This window comes from Ahaetulla prasina, chromosome 4 (assembly GCF_028640845.1).
Source record: "Ahaetulla prasina isolate Xishuangbanna chromosome 4, ASM2864084v1, whole genome shotgun sequence".
Classification (NCBI taxonomy): Eukaryota; Metazoa; Chordata; class Lepidosauria; order Squamata; family Colubridae; genus Ahaetulla; species Ahaetulla prasina.
In genome coordinates this window covers 13259387-13285800 of record NC_080542.1, presented here as the reverse complement: position 1 = coordinate 13285800, position 26414 = coordinate 13259387, and the positions used below count along the sequence as shown (strand labels likewise).

The 26414-nt window shown below is 38.4% G+C and overlaps 2 protein-coding genes across 2 annotated transcripts; both read right to left on the bottom strand.

Annotated features, from left to right (window-relative positions):
• Nucleotides 1-1943: 1943 nt before the first annotated feature.
• LOC131197932 (vomeronasal type-2 receptor 26-like) lies at nt 1944-16396 on the bottom strand. The gene is made up of 7 exons (XM_058182435.1): nt 16250-16396; nt 13519-13667; nt 12899-13190; nt 11025-11870; nt 5343-5570; nt 4709-4835; nt 1944-2845 (listed from the first exon to the last, which is right to left on the bottom strand). The coding sequence occupies exons 1-7, from the start codon at nt 16394-16396 to the stop codon at nt 1944-1946; spliced, it is 2691 nt and encodes an 896-aa protein (XP_058038418.1).
• Nucleotides 16397-17174: 778 nt separating this feature from the next.
• On the bottom strand, nt 17175-26003 carry LOC131197931 (vomeronasal type-2 receptor 26-like). Its single transcript, XM_058182434.1, has 8 exons — nt 25971-26003; nt 25431-25579; nt 24864-25155; nt 22593-22831; nt 21471-22092; nt 20086-20102; nt 19234-19364; nt 17175-18076 (listed from the first exon to the last, which is right to left on the bottom strand). Exons 1-8 carry the CDS (start codon nt 26001-26003, stop codon nt 17175-17177), a joined length of 2385 nt encoding a protein of 794 aa, XP_058038417.1.
• Nucleotides 26004-26414: the final 411 nt, after the last annotated feature.

Here is a 26414-nt window from a genome sequence, read left to right as displayed (position 1 = left end):
TAATAATAATAATAATAATAATAATAATAATAATAATAATAATAATAATAATAATAATAATAATAATAATAATAATAATAATAATAATAATAATAATAATAATAATAATAATAATAATAATAATAATAATAATAATAATAATAATAATAATAATAATAATAATAATAATAATAATAATAATAATAATAATAATAATAATAATAATAATAATAATAATAATAATAATAATAATAATAATAATAATAATAATAATAATAATAATAATAATAATAATAATAATAATAATAATAATAATAATAATAATAATAATAATAATAATAATAATAATAATAATAATAATAATAATAATAATAATAATAATAATACATAATAATAATAATAATAATAATAATAATAATAATAATAATAATAATAATAATAATAATAATAATAATAATAATAATAATAATAATAATAATAATAATAATAATAATAATAATAATAATATGACATAGGGTGAGGCTACCTTTCTTTGAGGGATTACCCCTAGATTCACTCACCAACCAAGTCTTGGTAAGGATATTTCAAAAAGACAATAGAATAGCATATTCTTTATTGGTGAAGTGTGATTGGACACACAAGGAATCTGCCCTAGTATACACACAAGCAACAAGGTGATGAATCATAAATCATAAAATAAAAGCAACCAAGCAATAGGGATATGATACCAATAGGAATACATAATAGAAAAGATGACAAGGATAATACTGATACCGTCTACATGGTTAGATCCATAGGATATTCATATCCATAAGGCGCTCTGAAAATGATGTATTTTACAGACTGATGGCACAGGAGGGAAATGTTGTTTTGGCATGCAATGTGTGGCATGCTGAGGAGAGAAGTTGAAACAGTTTATGTCCAGGATGTGAGTGGTCTATGGGTATTTTCTCAGCCCTCTTCTGGCTCATGCAGAGCATAGGTCCTTGAAGGAAAGTAGTCTGGTTGCATTTGTTTTCTCTGAAGTCCTAACTCTCTGTTGAAGACTGTGCCTGTCCTGTTTAATTGCTGTACCAAAGCAGATAGGTGAAGTAGAAACATCAAATCTGCTAGAGAGCAATTCACTGAGGCTGCCATTGATGGTGCCATTTTGAGGTAGAATTGCATTTGATAGCATTATAAATGGTGCTAATACGAGAAACCAATCCAGCAATAGTATACTGCTCTATTATTCTTGTATAAGAAATCCCAATGATCAATCTAGTTGGCATCTACCCAAACATGAGCAAATCTTGCTCTTCACCTACCTTACAAAATGAGGAAGCCTGTTGATTTTTCTATTTTTTGAGAAGTATGGATACACAATTAAAATGCCTCCCGAGGTCTTTCTAAAATCTATTTGGAAAACCCAGTACTCTCTTTGTTATTTATAATAAGTCCTGCAGACTTGAAACACGTATGAAAATTTAATATATACATAGAAAAGTGTATCTTTAATGCAGTATCTATTTAAGATGTCAGGGGAAATATTAGTATGTTTCATGAAAGAAAGTATACATGAAGAACGCCATTTAACAGATTTTGAATACCTTCAGAAACTATCTTTCTATTTATTTGTTTCTTTTTTTACATTCTTGTGTAAGAAAATTTTTATGGTTATTCTAGTCAGTGTATATTAATCCATGAAAAAACTCTCTCTTTGCTGCTTTAGCCAATGAAGAAGCCTACTAATTTTTCTATGTATAGAAGAATGGATATACAATAAAAGTTCCTGACAAGAACTTTCTAAAATCTCTTTTGAGAGATCAGTACCCGCTTTATTACTAAGAGTTATCTCCTGTACACTTGAAATGCACATTCATGAATTGAATATATGCATAGAAAAGTACAACTTAAATTTGTATTGAAGATGTTAGGGAAATATTAGCATGTTTCATGAAAAAAGTAACCACAAAGAATGCCATTTAATTGACTCTTTTTATCAGATGCTCTTTTCTATTGAGCTCAGGCCTCAAGACGATGACATAGCATTTTGGGGAAAAGATACAAATCAGTAATCCCCCACTGGAGGCCAAGATGGCAAAGATCTCCACGGCCACCATATATTTGCCTTTGGTACTCATGTAGGCAGGTACGAAGGACAACCAGACACTGCAAAAGATCAGCATGCTGAAAGTGATGGATTTGGTTTCCTGGAAAGTGTCTGGTAGTTTCCTGGCTAGGAAAGCTGCAAGAAAACTGACAATAGCCAAAAGGCCCATGAAGCTCAATATACAATAAAGCATCACAACAGAGCCTTCATTACATTCCAGAATGATTTCAGTGCTAAGAGAGTCCATGTCAACATTTGGGAAGGGGGGAGAGGTGGAAAGCCAGACTACACAAAGTAGTGTCTGTACAAGGGAACAGAAAAAAATGACAGAAAGGGCCAGTCGTTTTCCAACCCACATCCTCATCTTTGATCCTGGCTTAGTGGCCATGAATGCAAGAACCACTGTGATTGTTTTGGCCAACATACAAGAAACTGCCACTGAGAAGATGATGCCAAAGGCAGTTTGTCGAAGAAGACAAGTGATACTTCTGGGTCGACCAATAAACAGCAGGGAAGAAAGGAAGGCGAGGAGAAGGGAGATGAGGAGGATGTAGGAGAGGCTGCGGTTGTTGGCTTTGACAATGGGAGTGTTGTGATACTTCAGGAAGATTCCGAGAATGTAAATTGTAGTAAAAGAAAACACAAGAGCCGTTGTGGCCAAGCTGGACCCCAAATTGTCTTTGTAAGATAGGTAACTGATAGGTTTGGGAATGCATGAATCACGGTCTTTATTTGGGTAATGATCATCTGGGCACTGAATGCAATCATCCATGTCTGAAAAAGCAACAGTCTGTATTAAATCAAGAGATTTATAACATTTCTCTCTATTTTCCCCCTTAAGAAAGTTTACTTGGCCAACTGCCAGCAGTTCAATCCTAACTATCTCAAGTTGGCTCTGCCTTCCCCCTTCCAAAGTCAGGAAAATGGGGACTTAGATTGATGGAGGTAATACACTGACTCTGTAAACTGCTTAGAGAGGGCTGTAAAACACTATGAAATGGTATATAAGTCTAAGTGCTATTACTATCGCTATGATGTATTCTCCCACTTGGCACACCTGGAGGAGAAGAATACTCATGTGCGAATGCTGTTTTTTCATTTTTAGTTCGACGTTCAATGCACTCATTTATCAGCATTTGTTGAACAAACTGGGCCTGTTAGGTTTTAATACTCCTTTATGTAATTGGATACTGGATTTCCTTATTGATTGGCCCCAGTTTGTGTGAGTTGGAAGTAAAGTTTCCAACTCCATCTCCTTGAATACAGGTTCCCCACGGGGCTATGTCTTGAGTCCACTATTGTTCACCTTGATAACCCATGACTGCTATGCCAAATTTGCTAAAATCCTATTGTGACGTATGCAGATGACATGGCAGTATCTGGGATGACAGAGAAGATGCTTATAGAGAAGGCATCAAGGCTCTGGTAGACTGGTCCAAAAAAAGGAACCTAGTTCTAAATGTTAATAAAATAAAGTAGAACATTGTAGGTTTTAGAAAGAGCTAGCATGGTCATACTCCACTCAGTATCAAGGATGCAGCTATAGAAGTGGTCAACAGTAGTAAGTAACTGAGGGTGCAGATAACTAACAAACGGAATTGGTCTCTCCACATGTCATCCTTAGTGAACTATCTGAATTTCCTGCGTCGGATGTGGAAAGCACATTTTTCTCCTTCTGTCCTGACCACTTTTTACAGTGGCATGATTGAAAGCATTTTAACAAACTGCATCACTGGCTGGGTTTGGTGGCTGTAGTTCCTCAGATAGAAAGTCCCTACAGAGAGTGGTAAGGACAGCCGAGAGGATTATAGGAAGGTCACTTCCTGTTATTCAGGATACTGCTTATAAGCACTATGTGCTTAGAGCATAAAGCATTGTTAGAGACCCCAAACACCCACTTCGTGGTCTGCTTCTCTTGCTCCCCCCTGGGAGAAAGTTTTGATGTATTTCTAGCAGAACTACCTGATTCTATAACAGTTTTATTACTTACGCCATCTGTCTGGTGAACTTTCAAGATTCATTTTTCTTGCTATATACATGTATACTGGACTGTGCTGTTTCTGCATGTCATATAATATATGTAGGTATATGTTTGTTTGCTTGCTTGCTTGCTTGCTTGTTTTTTTTCTTTTTTCATTTTTATGTAAATGTACACATACATTTTTATGTATATAGGAGGTGGAGACCCTTTGAGAGACGTATGCAATGAAATTTCATTTTAATGTATGCAGATTAGTGTACATTCAATGTGACAATAAAGGTATTCTAAGTCTAAGCTATTGTTAGGTTTCTCAGCTATACTTGTGCAAGAAACACATTTAGGAAAAATGCATCAAATGTTTTTCTAATGAGAAAAGTTCATTCAGTTACATTCAGGTGAGGTTCACTCTTTTTAATCATCAACCAATTGGTGAAATGCAATCATTGAATTACTATCAATTAAATTACTATCAATCTGATAATAATTATAGGGCATAATGCAAAAAAACCAACCCTCAAAATTAATAAGTCGATGTTTCCATCTCTTTAATTTGCACTATCTTGGTAGTTAAAATCCAATTCTTTACTTTATATATGATACTAAAGATAGTATATGTCAAATGTTTAAATATATCTAATATTCTATAAGGCTTTTACCTGTCTGGTTGGAGATCTTCCCTCCTAAACATGGAGTACAATCATAGCAGCAAAATTGTTGTCCTTCTTTTGTGCTTTTTCTGTAACCTGAATGGCATTTCTCATTACACAATGAAATGGGCTGGGTCTGTCCGTGAAATGAAGCAGCATTAGATTAAATATGGAAAGCTAAGAAAAAGTTGTGCATTATAACAACTGAAAAAGATTTGTACTATTGAATGAGAGACAGCAATAAGTTACTAGGAGAACAGATGAATATACTTGTATTCCCTTTAATTAAAAGGCAACTAATTCAAAATGCAATCAATATAGCAATTAGATTTGTTCAGTTCATCAGTGATGACAAACTTATATTGTCTAACTGACAAAAAATATGAAGAGAATATTTGGAATATCAATACTAATTGTCAGCTTTACTGTTTTATTGATTAATAATAGTTGACTTTGTATCGTGAACATTGTGAGCCTGAAACCTTAGATAAGAGGGAAAAAAAGAATAATATTTTGGGGAAAGAATTCTAACTGACAGATGTAGAAACTATGGCTGTTGTCTTTGTTAATAATGATTCAGTTTTGTAAGCTGAGTATTGAAGCGATTTGAACTTTAGATAAAGTGGTCTTGAAATGATTCTACCTGTCCAAACTGGGTTGGCCATACAATGACTTTTTCGGAAATAGTCAACAGTCGGTCTAAAGGTGTTTCTGTGTCCATCTTTCCAATTTTGACTCTAAGAAAAGACTGATTTGAAAATGTGATCCAGTTAATGATATCAAACCCTCCTACCAACTCTCCATTTTGGTCAAAAGAAATAGTTCTTCCGTTACTGTCATTAAATGAGACATATCTAAGAAAGCGATGCATCTAAATGAGAGTAAGAAAAGAAACGTTTAATATATTCCTTTTTTATTGCAATTTCTTTTATCACTATTCATATGCTATACATATTAACTCCTAAGTATGAGGCGGCAGGATTCTTTACTGATAATTGACATCAAGATATGTCATGACTTCCCTGATGATACAAGTGGAACAAAAAAAACAGGAAAAGTATATTGAAAATATGGATCTTTCATTCTGAAAGACTAAAAGAAATTGAACGTATTTATTTGATATGGTTTAATTCTGCAAAATGAATTTTCAAAGACCAGCAAATACTCACGCAACAATTAACCTAACTGTGGTATTGATTAATTCCACAGCTGATTCATGGCAAAATTAGGTTCAATGTTTGACACTTTATTGCCTTTTGTTTTATGTATCAAAGGAAACAAACTAGCCCACAGAGCGGCAGTTGAAATTCTGACGATTATATATAATACAAGGAAATAAGAACTTTCTAAATTCTTACCCCAAAACAAAGGATTCACCAAGGTAGTATCGATAATAGCATAGCATTGTCATAAGATTTAAGATTTTTTTTAAAAAAACCTGATAAATTTAGAAATATATTGTAATGTATTACTGTAAGTTTTGGCGGGAGTTTTAGGCGGGAAATATCTCGTTTCTGATTGGATGCAGCCTCAGGCTGAAGTGTATATAAGGAGAGGTTTTTCTCCAGAGTTTTGCTGGGTCACACTATATTAAAGAGCTGTTGTCACTAACCTGGTCTCCTGCCTCGTCAATACCCCAAACATAACATTGGCGACGAGGATGGGATATTGAGGCAGAGCACCAGAACAGAGCTGAACTCTCACTACGAGACTCAAACCCAGCAAGGTGACGGCGAATGCAGCGATGACCGGCTACACGCCACCCACTCCGTTTGACCCTGCCCAGGAGACATGGGGAATATATATGACCCGTTTCGAGAGTTTCCTGGAGGCAAACGAGCTACAGGGAGTCTCCGACAACCGTAAACGGGCTTACTTCATAAGCCACTGTGGGTCCGCAGTCATCGCCGTCGCAGAAGCCCTAGCGGAGCCAACACCGCTACACTCCGTATCGTGGCAGACCCTTCAGACCCTCCTGAAGAATCACTACGCACCAGCCCCGTCCAAATCGTTCGACGATGCGAGTTTGGGAGCGCAGGCAACAAGAAGGCGAGTCTATCAGCGACTACGTGGCAGCCCTGAGACAAGCCTCCAAGCATTGCGAGTACCGCGATCTGGACGAAGAGCTGCTGGAACAACTTATACGGGGGGTCAGAGACATCCGTTTGAGGAGACGGTTGCTAGCCAAGAGCAACCTGACATTGGCAAACGCCCTGGACGAAGCCAGAGCCCATGAGATGTCCAACCATGCAGCAGACACCTTACAAAAGCGACTCACGCCGATGGCGGGCGCAAAGCCGAGCACAGTCCACCACGAAGAAACCTATCGTGAGTCAACCAGCGAAGAGGAGGAAGAAGTCCACTACACCGGAAAATCGACAAGGGAAGACCCGGAGGAATGCGGAAGTTGCGGGGGGCGACATCAGCGCCAAAGATGTAAGTTCAGGGACGCAATTTGCCGGCGGTGTGAAAGGAAGGGCACCTGGCTCAAGTCTGCCGAGCACCCCAACCTTCCGCGAAAATTCAAATCGTCCAATCAGAGCGGCTCTGAGTCAGAGATGCAAACCCCACATTCCGAAATTTCAAACCAGCCAATCAGGCGCGAGATCGGCGAGGCGACCAGCGATTGGCCAGGAAAGAAAGAGCGAAGTCAAACCGAATGACTGTTACCATAGACCACGCAGCTACCCGCATCGAAGAAAAGATCTTCACAAACCCGGCGATTGAAGGCGTACCGTGCCGACTGGAAGTAGACACAGGATCAGCTATCACAATCATGTCCTGGGACACTTTTGTGAAAGCCTTGCCGACATCGCAAAGCGCAAGCTACAGAAACAACGGCCCGGGTGCAGGATTACCAGGGCAACCGCATCCCTGTTCGAGGGACAACGACCGTCGAGGTCAAGTACGGGACATACGAAAAGACCCTGCCCATCACGTTAGTCGAAGGAACTTTGCCAAGCTTGTTGGGGCTAGACTGGTTCAGGCGTTGGGAATGGGGTGACTGGCGTCCACGGACGGATGCAACCTGCAAAACACCCTAATGGAGGAATTCGCAGACGTATTCGAGGACCGTTTAGGCAAGTACAAGGGGACCCCTATCTCCTTCAATTTAGACCCCCAAATAGCTCCCATTAGGTTAAAGGCAAGGAGGGTTCCTTTTGCACTCAAACCTAAGATTGACAAAGAGTTAGATAAATTAGTCAGCCAGGGGATACTAGTGCCAGTTGATCATGCCAAATGGGAGACGCCAATCGTCACCCCTGTAAAACCAGACGGGTCCATAAGAATTTGCGCTGATTACAAGGCTACCTTGAACAAAGCATTGCAAAAGAGCGCCTACCCAGTTCCAGTAGTGCAACACTTATTGCACTCACTAGGGCACGGACAAGTTTTCGCCAAATTAGACTTGGCACAAGCGTACCAGCAGCTACCCGTAGATGCTAGCACAGCTGAAGCCCAGACCATTGTAACGCACCGAGGTGCCTTTAAATGCACTCGGTTACAGTTTGGGGTAAGCGTAGCCCCTGGGCTATTCCAAAATCTGATGGAACGACTCCTACAGGGGCTACCAGGAGTCGTGCCCTATTTCGATGACGTGTTGGTATCGGGAAAGAATTTGGAAGAACTGGGGGAGCGGCTGAGGAAAGTTTTGGCCATTTTCCGGTCAGCCGGCCTGACAGTTAAAGCAAAAAAATGCCAGGTGGGGGTCGAGTCAGTGGAATTTTTGGGATATAGGATAGATAAGAATGGAATTCACCCCACCGAGAGTAAGGTCAAAGCGATAAAGAGAGCCCCAGCACCCAAAAACAAGACAGAACTCAGGCTTTCCTGGGTCTGGTAAACTTTTATGCTGTATTTTTAAGAAACAAAGCAACCGTTGCGGAACCGTTGCACAAGTTGTTAGGAAAAAACGCTGTTTGGTCTTGGGGAAAGACAGAAAACAGAGCATTTGAGGCAGTCAAAAACTTGCTATCAAGCGAAAGCCTGTTAGTCCAGTACAGTAGCAGGCTGCCGTTAGTACTGGTCTGCGATGCATCCCCCTATGGAGTAGGAGCTGTACTTAGCCACAGACTCCCAAACGGCACTGAAGCCCCTATAGCGTACTATTCACGAACGATGTCCCCGGCTGAAAGAAATTACAGCCAACTAGATAGGAGGCTCTCGCAATAGTGTCAGGCGTGAAGAAATTTCACGAATCGTTTTGGCGAGACTTTGAAATTGTGACGGATCACAGACCGCTATTGGGGTTACTGGCTGGTGACCGCCCAACGCCAGTAGCACTCTCACCTAGACTGACCAGATGGACTATTTTTCTGGCCGCCTACTCCTACAAACTACAACATCGGCCTGGAAAGGAGTTGGGGCATGCAGACGCACTGAGCAGATGCCCATTGCCAGGGAAAATCGAGGACCCCACCCCGGGCGCACCCGTTCTACTAATTGACTCTTTGGACTCTGGCCCAGCCACATCTCAGGAAGTGGCTCGGGCCTCATACCGGGACGTTGTATTAAGAACTGTGATTGGATGGGTTCAAAGGGGATGGCCCGCTGCGCCGGGCGAGCGTTTTAAAGAGTTTGTAAAGAAAAAAGGGGAATTGTCTGTACAAGGGGGGTGCCTGCTCTGGGGGGATAGGGTAGTGGTCCCCGAAAAAATAAGGGAAAAAGTCCTGGAACTCCTGCATGAGGGTCACCCAGGAATTGTGAGGATGAAGGGGTTAGCGAGGAGCTATGTCTGGTGGCCCCAAATGGACAGGGAAATCAGTGACAAGGTAGGCCGATGCCAAGTCTGTCAGGAATCCAGACCCTTACCTCCCACGGCCCCAGTGTTCGAGTGGGAGAAACCCCAGGGCCCTTGGTCCCGCATACATATTGACTTTGCCGGCCCATTCCACGGCCAAACATTTCTAATTGTGGTAGATGCATTCTCCAAATGGCTGGAGATCATTCTAATGAAATCCACAACCGCGGGAGCTGTCACTGCAGCCCTAAAACACCTTTTCGCCACACATGGGCTACCGGACACCATCGTGTCTGATAACGGTCCACAGTTCACCGCAGCGCTATTTGAAGGGTACCTGGCCGAAGAGGGCATCCGACATGCCCTCTCAGCGCCGTTCCACCCTGCGTCGAACGGCCTTGCTGAACGATTTGTTCGGAGTGCGAAAGAGGCGCTGTCACGAAGTAGCCCCGGGGATTGGCAGTCACAAATCGACGCATTCCTAACTGTCCAACATAGGACCCCCTGTGTAGCCACTGGCCGCAGCCCAGCCGAGCTGCTAATGGGGCGAAAGCTAAGATGCCCACTAGACCGGCTGCACCCAAGCTACATACAAGACGGGTTCAGAACTAAACCGGAGAAACTCAGAGAAATAGCCATAGGAGACACAGTATGGGCTCGGAATTACAGCGCCGGCCCTAGCTGGAGGAGGGGGAGAATCATAGACCAAACGGGCCCTAAATCCTATCTAGTGGAGCTAGACGATGGCCGAATCTGGCGACGCCACATAGATCAATTAAGAAATAGATTGAGCGATAAGACGGAATTAGGCGAGACCAGCCCTGACTTTGATTTAATTAACCCCACAGCTGACTGGAGCCGAGAACAAACAGAAATCGTAAGCAAAGAACCAAACAGAGACTTATCTGAGTCAGGCGAGGTCCAGCGACACCCTCCGGTCCCTCTAGAGGACAGCAGGCCCGAGCCGGCGAATAATCCAGGGCGGATGGCGGGAGGAGGAGCTCAGAGGAACGAAAAGTCCCTCCGGCACGCTCGACTCAACTCCAGAAAGTGAACTGCGCAGGTCCGGGAGAGTCAGGAGACGCCCCACGTACCTGCAGGACTACGTAGAGAAGTAGTATGCAAATATGGGCAAAGTGCCTTCTGGGAGGGAAGGAGTGTAATGTATTACTGTAAGTTTTGGCGGGAGTTTTAGGCGGGAAATATCTCGTTTCTGATTGGATGCAGCCTCAGGCTGAAGTGTATATAAGGAGAGGTTTTTCTCCAGAGTTTTGCTGGGTCACACTATATTAAAGAGCTGTTGTCACTAACCTGGTCTCCTGCCTCGTCAATACCCCAAACATAACATATATTGCCAATTTTTGTACCAGAAGAAGTATCTTTCCACTTCTAGGTAGTCTGCAGGAATATAACCATGTCTAGATCTTTTTAGTATTCCTTGTTACAGCTACTCTATGGAAAGAAATTAGGAAAGAGGCAGGTATTGGATGAGAAGGACCTTTAAGGTCATTTCCAACTCTATGGTTTTGTGTCTGCAAGGAAAGGATGCTGCAAATTCCTTTACTAGTTCATGCAAAGGATTACCTTCCATGACTGTTGATGAACTTTCTGTCTCCATCCATTTGCAATTCCCTTTTGGTTGTCCATAGAAGAGTACATAGCATGCAAAGCATATGCAATGGAATACGCAGCTGTGTAGACACTGTAACTGTGAGCTGTCATTCTCATCTCAAGCACCGACATGGGGAGAGTCCCTAGCTCCTCTTTTCCAGTGCAAATGTCCTCACTCATATGGTCTCCGGTGAAACTAGAGAAGACACAATTAAATACCTGTTGCCAGGTTTCTCTTAGGAAGCCATCTTCCTTCTCCAAAGCAGGGTTTCTTGCTTGAAGAAACTGATGGAAGCCAGAAACATCTTTGAAATTAACAGCCAAGGATAAAGATCCATGAAGGAAATTTAAATCCCAACCCCTTTGCTGGGGATTGGATACAAAATCAACATCTGATGTCATAATCCAGACTTTCGAATATTCTGACGTTACCAAAAATTCAGCTGCTTTGAAGTAAAAACTTAAAGTTGCTATAGTTGGAAATTCACCTTGAACAATCACCACATTAGAGGTACGGGTCAAGAGAAAAAATAATGTTTCATGAATCACTTCTACTAGTTTGTCAAAGTCATTGAGGTAGCCTTCAGCCAGTTTTCTGATGAAATCGAAGCAGATGCCATTTTTCGAAAACAAGGGAAGCACATTTTGTAGTAATACCTGTGTCTGTTTCCCAATATCAATATATAACACCCCAATCCACGTCCATCCAAAATGCAATAGAAGATAGAGAATCCCCCTGTGCTGTTGAATTTTATTTGGGAACATCCAGTGGAAGAAAGCATCTTGGGTACTCATCTCTGGAGCAGAGCAATATCCAAGCTAAAATTTTATTTAAAGGAAACCAAGAAGAAAAGAAGCATCTCATTCCCACCCTCTCATCAAAACATTTTTAGGTCAAATTACATTTGTACGGTACAGTGTAATCCAATTCACATTAATGCTCTAACTGATGTTATGTAACAAATGATCATTAAACATTAAGATTGGATGATATAAATATACAGTATTCACCAAACTAACAAATTTTGTTAGAAGCAGTGGTCTTCCTGTCTTTTACGTAACAGGAGAACAATTCAGAAAAAAGAAGCACAAAAGAAGCACAAAATGATATAGCTATCCTTAGTAAGGTGGGTAACTTGGAATGGCTGAGCAAATACAAACATACTTTTCAGTAGGCATCTATTTGAAGTTACAACTGTCAAAACATCTTAGGGAGATATTTACGTGAGTGAGATTTGAACACCTTGACACAATGGTCATGTATGGGAGATTCCATTCTATACCCTACAATGAGCGTCTCTGCATTTGCGGAGCGGCAGAGGTAGAAGACCTGGCTCACATCCTATTTGATGTTGATTCTATAAGGGGGTGAGAGACAGGTACCTTGGTTCATATACCAAATGAATGAACCATTGGGATCCCCATATTCAAACAACTTACTTTACTTGTGGCCAGGAACTTAAATATAACATTTAATACTGCACAGTACTTCAACAAAATGGTCAGTTGAGATCTGTAAATGTGGGATTGACGGGGGTGACATTGAAATATAATAGTATGTAATTTTATTCTTTTTATATAATTATATATTTGTATGTATGTATTTATCAAATTATATTGTATCTACTCCTATAACTATTTTATTTTACCCTGCTTTTATTTTAAATTGTTTGTATAAGATTTTGATGGTGATATGTATTTGCTCCTTGCGTTCTGATATGGCTTGAAGGGTAATCAATAAAGCTAACTGAATATGATTTTATTAACCAATATTAAATATTTTTTAATAAAACACTATTTATGAAATTTTATTTTAAAGCAATTATTCTTTCATGAAAGCCAGTTACCTGTGCAATTTTGTAATTGGTCAAGATGCTTGCCATGTACTGAACCTCATAAGAGTTTGGACCCCCAATAACGGCCATCAGATGGTTTTGGAGATCACAGTTATAGTTAGGAATGAACCTGCTTGGTGTCGAGAGTAATTCCATTGTGGCTGCATAAGTATATCTTGCATTATAGTAGGAGTTATAGATCTTGAATCCTAAGGTGACATTGGTTAAGATCTGGGCATTTTCATTAATCTCCTTTACTGCAAACACCAAGGCTACGACATGTTGGTAGGCTTGAGTCACTGAACTAGAGTGAAATTCAAAAATCAGAAATAGATACTGTCAAGTTGCTTCTGAGGAAATATGTGTTGCATCTCAGTACAATATATGTCTGCTAACTTCATCTGAACAAATGTTTAAAAGTAGAAACCTCTTTTGATGCTGAAGTACCAAAACTGTACAGGATTAGCAGACAAAATATTACGTTGATATCAAACCAACCACTCTCATGTCCTGTCCTTTCCTCCTTCCCTCCTTCCTTCCAAAACATTAGTAATTACTAATTCTTAATACGACTTCTCCCAATTTTTATCAGAGTAGGATCACCCTATGGCTTTCAAATTTCAGCTACTTACAGGAACTCGGGGATGATATCATGAAATGGATGTCTTCTGAATTTGGTCTCTTCGGAAGCAACCATGTACTGAGAAACTATAGCACCAATAATGAGTTCTCCTGGTTGATAATATTTATGAAGAATGATGCTTGGATCATTGCTTCTACACTGTGCAAAACAAACATTGCAGATATTCTTAAGGAGCAAATATAACATGAGTGCCCAAAATGTTACCATCGCAAACGATTTGATTCTTTGTTTCTTGGGAAATTCCTTTGAAAAACAATATTCTTCTCCACAGAATAGCTTCAAAGTCTGAAAGTTAAGAATCAGTTGCAAACTAAGATAGTGGAGAATACACATTGGTCCTCTGAGTCATAGCATTGTAACTCCAGGTTTGACAATCAGCAGGGTTATTTAAATAACCGCACTTTAATTGTCATAGAATCACAAGAGCCTTTGGGGATCTGGGGAAGGGACTTGACAATTTTCTATTGCGATAATAAGTCAAATAACCCTGTGACATACTACACTGCCTTTAACTTTGTCTCATACCCACTTGTCAAGAAGAATGTTGTAATGTGGTCCATGAGGTCATATTCCATTGACTTCAATACAGGTAGTCCTTGATTTACGACTACAATTGAGCCCAAAATTTCTGTTCTTAAGTGAGTTAGTCGTTATTTTAGTTTTGCCCCATTTTACGACCTTTCTTGCTACAGTTGTAAAGTGAATCACTGCAGTTGATAAGTTAGTAATCTTGGTTGTTATGTCAATCTGGCTTCCCCATTGACTTTGCTTATCAGAAGGTTTCAAAAGATGATCACATGACCTTGGGACAGAGCAATGGTTATAAGGGTAAACCAGTTGCCAAGTATCTAAATTTTCGTCCTACGATCATGGAGATGTTTGAAGGTTGTAACGGTGAAAAATTGTCATAACTCACTTTTTCTGTGCCATTGCAACTTTGAACAGTCATTAAGTGAACTGTTTTAAGTCGAGGACTACCTATAGTAACTCTGTAAATGAAAATAAGCATAAGCCACTTGCTAGTTTGCAAAGGGCATCACAATTTTTAAATACTAAACATTGATTTTTCCAGGTCATGCACGATTTCTGTTTTGGGAAAAATTAATGACTACAGGTTGCTCAAAGTTCTGTCTGATGGTATTGGAAGCTATGTGGTGGAATACCTTGCATAATAACTAGTTATTATCACTCTATCCTAAATGAAGTGACCGGTGCAGTAGCCACCTTTACATTGTACCCAGAGGCTAAGGATAGGGAACAACGGACATCTAATAAGATAGACTGGCTGTGGATAGGCCATTTTCCATCCAGGAGTTTATCATATTCGGTCCTGGGGTTGTACTACCTCAGATGGTTAAGCAAGGTTCAGGAAAAATAATGAGATGGAATCCTGATGTCCTTTAATAAGCCAAATGCATTTAATAATCTGAAGAAAGGTGGGTACTTTCTGAAGTTGGAAGATCCCGGAAGAGAGAATAAGGCTAATATACAGCAGAAAAGGTCACAGGCATAACCAGCCTTATGGTTTCTTATGGAACTTTTCACAGCTACAGAGAACTTTAGTTCTGCCATCTCAACATGTCCCTTTTTACCAATATTCAAACCAATCATTCAAACTTATTTGATTCCTGATCCACAAGACAGACACAATGTCACCTTTGGAAGCCATACTAGCCTTGCATTAGCTTGGCTGTGATTCCTGGACTCACAGCTCCTGGTCAAAGAGCAGCTGGAAGATGTGGCAGGGAGACCCTTGGCCCAACTAGGTGTTATATGCCACTTTCCACTCTTCTGATGGAGGACTGGCATTTGGTCACTCATGCCATAGTCATCTCCCACTTGGACTATTGCAATGCACTCTACATGGGACTACCCTTGAAAAGTACCCAGAAGCTATAGAAGGTGCCATACTGGATGCCCAAAGAAGGACATATATACACATGCTTATTCCATAAACTGCACTAGGTATCAGTTTGCTTTTGATTCTAATTCAGGGATTGGTAATCACCTATAACGCCCTACATGACATGACATAGGGCCAGGCTACCTATGGAACTGGCTTTGCCCCGTCACATCAGACCATTCCATAACCCAACCTGGTATATTGTATACTGTCCAAAGCTTCTCTGGGTGCTAATTTGCTTCCAGGTCCAATTTCAGTGGTTGGTAATAATCTATAAAGCCCTACATAATATGACATAGGGTGAGGCTACCTTTCTTTGAGGGATTACCCCTAGATTCACTCACCAACCAAGTCTTGGTAAGGATATTTCAAAAAGACAATAGAATAGCATATTCTTTACTGGTGGAGTGTGATTGGACACACAAGGAATCTGCCCTAGTATACACACAAGCAACAAGGTGATGAATCATAAATCATAAAATACAAGCAACCAAGCAATAGGGATATGATACCAATAGGAATACATAATAGAAAAGATGACAAGGATAATACTGATACCGTCTACATGGTTAGATCCATAGGATATTCATATCCATAAGGCGCTCTGAAAATGATGTATTTTGCAGACTGATGGCACAGGAGGGAAATGTTGTTTTAGCATGCAATGTGTGGCATGCTGAGGAGAGAAGTTGAAACAGTTTATGTCCAGGATGTGAGTGGTCTATGGGTATTTTCTCAGCCCTCTTCTGGCTCATGCAGAGCATAGGTCCTTGAAGGAAAGTAGTCTGGTTGCAATTGTTTTCTCTGAAGTCCTAACTCTCTGTTGAAGACTGTGCCTGTCCTGTTTAATTGCTGTACCAAAGCAGACAGGTGTACAAGTAGAAACATCAAATCTGCTAGAGAGCAATTCACTGAGGCTGCCATTGATGGTGCCATTTTGAGGTAGAATTGCATTTGATAGCATTATAAATGGTGCTAATACGAGAAACCAATCCAGCAATAGTATACTGCTCTATTATTCTTGTATAAGAAATCCCAATGATCAATCTAGTTGGCATCTACCCAAACATGAGCAAATCTTCGCCTACCTTACAAAATGAGGAAGCCTGTTGATTTTTCTATTTTTTGAGAAGCATGGATACACAATTAAAATGCCTCCCGAGGTCTTTCTAAAATCTATTTGGAAAACCCAGTACTCTCTGTTATTTATAATAAGTCCTGCAGACTTGAAACACGTATGAAAATTTAATATATACATAGAAAAGTGTATCTTTAATGCAGTATCTATTTAAGATGTCCGGGAAAATATTAGTATGTTTCATGAAAGAAAGTAAACATGAAGAACGCCATTTAACAGATTTTGAATACCTTCAGAAACTACCTTTCTATTTATTTGTTTCTTTTTTTACATTCTTGTGTAAGAAAATTTTATGGTTATTCTAGTCAGCGTATATTAAACCATGAAAAAACTCTCTCATTGCTGCTTTAGCCAATGAAGAAGCCTACTAATTTTTCTATGTATAGAAGCATGCAAACACAATAAAAGTTCCTCACAAGGACTTTCTGAAATCTCTTTTGAGAGATCAGTACCCGCTTTATTACTGATAGTTATCTCCTGTACACTTGAAATGCACATTCATGAATTGAATATATGCATAGAAAAGTACATCTTAAATTTGTATTGAAGATGTTAGGGAAATATTAGCATGTTTCATGAAAAAAGTAACCACAAAGAATGCCATTTAATTGATTCTTTTTATCAGATGCTCTTTTCTATTGAGGTCAGGCCTCAAGACAATGATATAGCATTTTGGGGAAAAGATACAAATCAGTAATCCCCCACTGGAGGCCAAGATGGCAAAGATCTCCACGGCCACCATATATTTGCCTTTGGTACTCATGTAGGCAGGTACAAAGGACAACCAGACGCTGCAAAAGATCAGCATGCTGAAAGTGATGGATTTGGTTTCCTGGAAAGTGTCTGGTAGTTTCCTGGCTAGGAAAGCTGCAAGAAAACTGACAATAGCCAAAAGGCCCATGAAGCTCAATATACAATAAAGCATCACAACAGAGCCTTCATTACATTCCAGAATGATTTCAGTGCTAAGAGACTCCATGTCAACATTTGGGAAGGGGGGAGAGGTGGAAAGCCAGACTACACAAAGTAGTGTTTGTACAAGGGAACAGAAAAAAATGACAGAAAGGGCCTGTCGTTTTCCAACCCACGTCCTCATCTTTGATCCTGGCTTAGTGGCCATGAATGCAAGAACCACTGTGATTGTTTTGGACAACATACAAGAAACCGCCACTGAGAAGATGATGCCAAAGGCAGTTTGTCGAAGAAGACAAGTGATACTTCTGGGTCGACCAATAAACAGCAGGGAAGAAAGGAAGGCGAGGAGAAGGGAGATGAGGAGGATGTAGGAGAGGCTGCGGTTGTTGGCTTTGACAATGGGAGTGTTGTGATACTTCAGGAAGATTCCGAGAATGTAAATTGTAGTAAAAGAAAACACAAGAGCCATTGTGGCCAAGCTGGTCCCCAAATTATCTTTGTAAGATAGGTAACTGATAGGTTTGGGAATGCATGAATCACGGTCTTTATTTGGGTAATGATCATCTGGGCACTGAATGCAATCATCCATGTCTGAAAAAGCAACAGTGTATATTAAATCAAGATACTTACAACATTTCTCTATATCTTCCCCCTTAAGAAAGTTTACTTGGCCAACTGTCAGCAGTTCAATCCTAACTGTCTCAAGTTGGCTCTGACTTCCCCCTATCAAAGTCAGGAAAATGGGAACTTAGATTTCTGGAAGCAATACACTGACTCTGTAAACTGCTTAGAGAGGGTTGTAAAACACTATGAAATGGTATATAAGTCTAAGTGCTATTATTTAGCATTAGTTAGTTTGTAATTAGTTAGTTTGTAATTAGTTTGTTAGCTTGTAAATATTAGTTGTAAGTTACTATCATGTGATAAGGACAGCAGAGAGGATTATAGGAAGGAGACTTCCTGTTATTCACGATACTGCTTTTAAGCATTATGTGCTTAGAGCACAAAGCATTGTTAGAGACCCCACACACCCACTTCATGCTCCCCCCTGGGAGAAAGTTTCGATGTATTTCTAGCAGGAGTACCTGATTCTATAGCAGCTTTATTACTTAGGCCATCTGTCTGGTTAACTTGCAAAATTCATTTTTCTTGCTTTATACATGTATATTGGACTGTGATGTTTCTCCGTGTCATATAATATATGTAGGTATATGTTTGTTTGTTTGCTTGCTTATTTATTTGTCTATTTGTTTATTTATTTTTTCATTTTTATGTAAATCTACATGTACATTTTTATGTATATAGGAAGAGGAGACCGTTTGAGAGCTGTACGCAATGAAAATTTGTTTTAATGTATGCAGATTAGTATACATTCAACGTGACAATAAAGTTATTTTAAGTCTAAGGTATTGTAGGTTTCTCAGCTGTATTTGTGCAACAAACACATTCAGGTGTTTTTCTAATGAGAAAAGTGCATTCAGGTACATTCAGGTGAGGTCCACTCTTTTTAATCATCAACCAATTGGTGAAATGCAATCACTGACTTACTATCAATTAAAATTACTATCAGTCTGATAAGGATTATAGTGCATAATGCAAAAAAAAGGGGTTTGCATTTATAAATTGATGTCTCCATCTCTTTAATTCGCACTATATTGGTGGTTAAAATCCAAGTCTTTATATATGATACTAAAGATAGTATGTGTCTAAATGTTGAAATATATCCAATATTCTGATAAGGCTTTTACCTGTCTGGTTGGAGATCTTTCCTTCTGAACATGGAATACAATCATAGCAGCAAAAGTATTGTCCTTCTTTTGTGCTTTTTCTGTAACCTGAATGGCATTTCTCATTACACAATGAAATGGGCTGAGTCTGTCTGTGAAATGAAGCAGCATTAGATTAAATATGGAAAGCTAAGAAAAAGTTGTGCATTATAACAACTGAAAAAGATTTGTACTATTGAATGAGAGACAGCAATAACTTACTAGGAAAATAGATGGATATATTTGTATTCCCTTTAATTAAAGGGCAACTAATTCAAAATGCAATCAATATTGCAGTTAGATTTGTTCAGTTCATCAGTGATGACAAATTTATATTGTCCAACTGACAAAAAAAAATTAAGAGAATATTTGGAATATCAATTCTAATTGGCAGCTGTACTGTTTTATTTATTAATAATAGTTGACTTTGTATCTTGAACATTGTGAGTCTGAAACCTTAGATAAGAGGGGAAAAAAGAATAATATTTTGGGGAAAGAATTCTAACTGACAGATGTAGAAACTATGGCTGTTGTCTTTGTTAATAAAGATTCAGAATTGTAAATTGAGTATTGAAGCGATTTGAACTTCAGCTAAAGTGGTCTTGAAATGACATGGATTCTACCTGTCCAAACTGGGTTGGCCACACAATGTCCTTTTCGGAAATAGTCAACAGTTGGTCTGTGGGTGCTCCTGGGTCCATCTTTCCAATTTTGACTCTAAGAAAAGACTGATTTGAGAATGTGATCCAGTTGATGATCTCAAACCCTCCTACCAACTCTCCATTTTGGTCAAAAGAAATAGTTCTTCCGTTACTGTCATTAAATGAGACATACCTAAGAAAGTGATGCATCTAAATGAGAGTAAGAAAAGAAACATTTAATATATTCCTTTTTTATTGCAATTTCTTTTATCACTATTCATATGCTATACCTATTAACTCCTAAGTATGAGGCGGCAGGATTCTTTACTGATAATTGACATCAAGATATGCCATGACTTCCCTGATGATACAAGTGGAACAAAAAAAAACAGGAAAAGTATATTGAAAAAATAGATCTTTCATTCTGAAAGACTAAAAGAAATTGAACGTATTTATTTGATATGGTTTAATTCTGCAAAATGAATTTTCAAAGACCAGCAAATACTCATGCAACAATTAACCTAACTGTGGAACTGATTAATTCCACAGCTGATTCATGGCAAATTTAGGTTCAATGTTTGACACTTTATTGCCTTTTGTTTTATGTATCAAAGGAAACAAACTAGCCCACAGAGCAGCAGTTGAAATTCTGACAATTATAAATAATACAAGGAAATAAGAACTTTCTAAATTCTTACCCCAACACAAAGGATTCACCAAGGTAGTATCGATAATAGCATAGCATTATCATAAGATTTAAGATTTTTTTTAAAAAAACCCGAGAAAATATGATAAATTTGAAATATAATAATAATAATAATAATAATAATAATAATAATAATAATAATAATAATAATAATAATAATAATAATAATAATAATAATAATAATAATAATAATAATAATAATAATATTTTAATTTTTATACCGCTCTTCTCCTGAAGGACTCAGGGCAGTGAACAGCCAAGTAAAAGCAATACAATATATTACAATAAAAACTATTTAAAAAACTTATTCAATATGGCCTAAATTTAAGATAAAATACATAATATAAAATAACCCCATTTAAAAACAAATTAAAAACCCCTATCAAGCCAGTCCTGCTCGGAAGAATAGGTACGTCTTCAGCTCGCGGCGAAAAGTCCGGAAGTCAGGAAGTTGTCGAAGTCCTGGGAGAAGCTCGTTCCAGAGGGTAGGTGCCCCCACAGAGAAGGCTCTCCCCCTGGGGGTCACCAGCCGACACTGTTTAGCTGACGGCACCCTGAGGAGACCCTCTCTATGGGAGCGTACCGGTCGGTGGGAGGCATGTGGTAGCAGAAGGCGGTCCCAAAGATATCCCGGTCCTATTGCCAATTTTTGTACCAGAAGAAGTATCTTTCCACTTTTAGGTAGTCTGCAGGAATATAACCATGTCTAGATCTTTTTAGTATTCCTTGTTACAGCTACTCTATGGAAAGAAATTAGGAAAGAGGCAGGTATTGGATGAGAAGGACCTTTAAGGTCATTTCCAACTCTATGGTTTTCTGTCTGCAAGGAAAGGATGCTGCAAATGCCTTTACTAGTTCATGCAAAGGATTACCTTCCATGACTGTTGATGAACTTTCTGTTTCCATCCATTTGCAATTCCATTTTGGTTGTCCATAGAAGAGTACATGGCATGCAAAGCATATGCAACGGAATACGCAGCTGTGTAGACACTGTAACTGTGAGCTGTCATTCTCATCTCAAGCACTGACATAGGGAGTGTCCCTAGCTGCTCATTTCCAGTGCAAATGTCCTCACTCATATTGTCTCTGGTAAAACTAGAGAAAACACAATTAAATACCTGTTGCCAAGTTTCTCTTAGGAAGCCATCTTCCTTCTTCAAAGAAGGGTTCCTTGCTCGAAGAAACTGATGGAAGCCAGAAACATCCTTGAAATTAACAGCCAAGGATAAAGATCCATGAAGGAAATTTAAATCCCAACCCCTTTGCTGGGGAAGGGATACATAATCAACATCTGATGTCATAATCCAGACTTTCGAATATTCTGACGTTACCAAAAATTCAGCTGCTTTGAAGTAATAACTTAAAGTTGCTATAGTTGAAAATTCACCTTGAACAATCACCACATTAGAAGTACGGGTCAAGAGAAAAAATAATGTTTCGTGAATCACTTCTACTAGTTTGTCAAAGTCATTGAGGTAGCCTTCAGCCAGTTTTCTGATGAAATCGAAGCAGATGCCATTTTTCGAAAACAAGGGAAGCACATTTTGTAGTAATACCTGTGTCTGTTTCCCAATATCAATATATAACACCCCAATCCACGTCCATCCAAAATGCAATAGAAGATAGAGAATCCCCCTGTGCTGTTGAATTTTATTTGGGAACATCCAGTGGAAGAAAGCATCTTGGGTACTCATCTCTGGAGCAGAGCAATATCCAAGCTAAAATTTTATTTAAAGGAAACCAAGAAGAAAAGAAGCATCTCATTCCCACCCTCTCATCAAAACATTTTTAGGTCAAATTACATTTGTACGGTACAGTGTAATCCAATTCACATTAATGCTCTAACTGATGTTATGTAACAAATGATCATTAAACATTAAGATTGGATGATATAAATATACAGTATTCACCAAACTAAGAAATTTTGTTAGAAGCAGTGGTTTTCCTGTCTCCATCCATTTGCAATTCCCTTTTGGTTGTCCATAGAAGAGTACATGGCATGCAAAGCATATGCAATGGAATATGCAGCTGTGTAGACACTGTAACTGTGAGCAGTCATTCTCATCTCAAGCACCGACATAGGGAGAGTCCCTAGCTGCTCATCTCCAGTGCAAATGTCCTCTCTCATATGGTCTCCGGTGAAACTAGAGAAGACACAATTAAATACCTGTTGCCAGGTTTCTCTTAGGAAGCCATCTTCCTTCTCCAAAGCAGGGTTTCTTGCTTGAAGAAACTGATGGAAGCCAGAAACATCTTTGAAATTAACAGCCAAGGATAAAGATCCATGAAGGAAATTTAAATCCCAACCCCTTTGCTGGGGATTGGATACAAAATCAACATCTGATGTCATAATCCAGACTTTCGAATATTCTGACGTTACCAAAAATTCAGCTGCTTTGAAGTAAAAACTTAAAGTTGCTATAGTTGAAATTCTGACGATTATATATAATACAAGGAAATAAGAACTTTCTAAATTCTTACCCCAAAACAAAGGATTCACCAAGGTAGTATCGATAATAGCATAGCATTACCATAAGATTTAAGATTTTTTTTTAAAAAAACCGAGAAAATATGATAAATTTAGAAATATATTGCCAATTTTTGTACCAGAAGTATCTTTCCACTTTTAGATAGTCTGCAGGAATATAACCATGTCTAGATCTTTTTAGTATTTCTTGTTACAGCTACTCTATGGAAAGAAATTAGGAAAGAGGCAGGTATTGGATGAGAAGGACCTTTAAGGTCATTTCCAACTTTTTGGTTTTCTGTCTTTACTAGTTCATGCAAAGGATTACCTTCCACGACTGTTGATGAACTTCCTGTCTCTTACGTAACAGGAGAACAATTCAGAAAAAAGAAGTACAAAATGATATAGCCATCCTTAGTAAGGTGGGTAACTTGAAATGGCTGAGCAAATACAAACAAACTTTTCAAATAGGCAGCTATTTGAAGTTACAACTGTCAAAATATCTTAGGGGGATATTTACGTGAGTGAAATTTGAACACCTTGACACAATGGTCAGATATGGAAGAGTCCATTTTATACCATACAATTAGCATCTCTTCATTTGTGGAGAGGTTGAAGACCTGGCTCACATCCTATTTGATGTTGATTCTATAAGGGGGTGAGAGACAGGTACCTTGGTCCATATACCAAATGAATGAACCATTGGGATCCCCATATTCAAACAACTTACTTTACTTGTGGCCAGGACCTTAAAAATACCATTTAATACTGCACGGTACCTCAACAAAATGGTCAGTTGAGATCTGTAAATGTGGGATTGACGGGGGTGACATTGAAATATAATAGTATGTAATTTTATTCTTTTTATATAATTATATATTTGTATGTATGTATTTATCAAATTATATTGTATTAACCAATATTAAATATTAAGATTGGAAGATATAAATATACAATATTCACCAAACTTACAAATTTTGTAAGAAGCAGTGGTCTTCCTGTCTCTTACGTAACAGGAGAACAATTCAGAAAAAAGAAGTACAAAATGATATAGCCATCCTTAGTAAGGTGGGTAACTTGAAATGGCTGAGCAAATACAAACAAACTTTTCAAATAGGCAGCTATTTGAAGTTACAACTGTCAAAATATCTTAGGGGGATATTTACGTGAGTGAAATTTGAACACCTTGACACAATGGTCAGATATGGAAGAGTCCATTTTATACCATACAATTAGCATCTCTTCATTTGTGGAGAGGTTGAAGACCTGGCTCACATCCTATTTGACTGTTGATTCTATAAGGGGGTGAGAGACAGGCATCTTGGTCCATATACCAAACGAATGAACCATTGGGATCCCCATATTCAAACAACTTACTTTACTTGTGGCCAGGACCTTAAAAATACCATTTAATACTGCACGGTACCTCAACAAAATGGTCAGTTGAGATCTGTAAATGTGGGATTGACGGGGGTGACATTGAAATATAATAGTATGTCATTTTATTCTTTTTATATAATTATATATTTATGTATCAAATTATATTGTATCTAATCCTATAACTATTGTTTTTACCCTACTTTTATTTTAATTTGCTTGTATAAGATTTTAATGGTGAAATGTATTTGCTCCTTCTGTTCTGATATGGCTTAAAGGGTAATCAATAAAGCTAACTGAATATTATTTTATTAACCAATATTAAATATGATTTTATTAACCAATATTAAATATTTTTTAATAAAACACTATTTATGAAATTTTATTTTAAAGCAATTATTCTTTCATGAAAGCCAGTTACCTGTGCAATTTTGTAATTGGTCAAGATGCTTGCCATGTACTGAACCTCATAAGAGTTTGGACCCCCAATAACGGCCATCAGATGGTTTTGGAGATCACAGTTATAGTTAGGAATGAACCTGCTTGGTGTCGAGAGTAATTCCATTGTGGCTGCATAAGTATATCTTGCATTATAATAGGTGTTATAGATCTTGAAGCCTACGGTGATATTGGTTAAGATCTGGGCATTTTCATTAATCTCCTTTACTGCAAACACCAAGGCTACGACATGTTGGTAGGCTTGAGTCACTGAACTAGAGTGAAATTCAAAAATCAGAAATAGATACTGTCAAGTTGCTTCTGAGGAAATATGTGCTGCATCTCAATACAATATATGTCTGCTAACTTCATGGTGAACAAATGTTTAAAAGTAGAAACTTCTTTTGATTCTGGAGTACCAAATCACTCTGATATCCTGTCCTTCTCTCCTTCCTTCCAAAACATTAGCAATTACTAATTGTTAATATGACTTCTCCCAATTTTTATCAGAGTAAGATCACCCTATGGCTTTCAAATTTCAGCTACTTACAGGAACTCGGGGATGATATCATGAAATGGATGTCTTCTGAATTTGGTCTCTTCGGAAGCAACCATGTACTGAGAAACTATAGCACCAATAATGAGTTCTCCTGGTTGATAATATTTATGAAGAATGATGCTTGGATCATTGCTACTACACTGTGCAAAACAAACATTGCAGATATTCTTAAGGAGCAAATATAATATGAGTGCCCAAAACATTACCATCACAAATGATTTGATTCTTTTTTTCTTGGGAAATTCCTTTGAAAAACAATATTCCATCTTCTCCACAGAATAGCTTCAAAGTCTGAAAGTTAAGTTTCTGTTGCAAATTAAGACAGTGGAGAATACACATTGGTCCACTGAGTGATAGCATTTTAACTCCAGGTTTGAAAATCAGCAGGGTTATTTAAACAACCACATTTTAATTGTCATAGAATCACAAGAGCCTTTGGGGATCTGGGGAAGGGACTTGACAATTTTCTATTGCGATAATAAGTCAAATAACCCTGTGACATACTACACTGCCTTTAACTTTTTCTCATACCCACTTGTCAAGAAGAATGTTGTATTGGTCCATGAGGTCATATTCTATTGAATTCAATACAGGTAGTCCTTGATTTACGATACAATTGAGCCCAAAATTTCTGTTCTTAAGTGAGTTAGTCACTATTTTAATTTACCCCCATTTTACGACCTTTCTTGCTACAGTTGTAAAGTGAATCATGCAGTTGATAAGTTAGTAATCTAGGTTGTTATGTCAATCTGGATTCTCCATTGACTTTGCTTATCAGAAGGTTTCAAAAGATGATCACATGACCTTGGGACACAGCAATGGTTATTAGTATGAACCGATTGCCAAGCATCTAAATTTTCGTCCTATGATCATGGAGATGTTTCAAAGGTTGTAACGGTGAAAAATGGTCATAACTCACTTTTTCTGTGCCGTTGTAACTTTGAATAGTCACTAAGTTGTAAGTCGAGGACTACC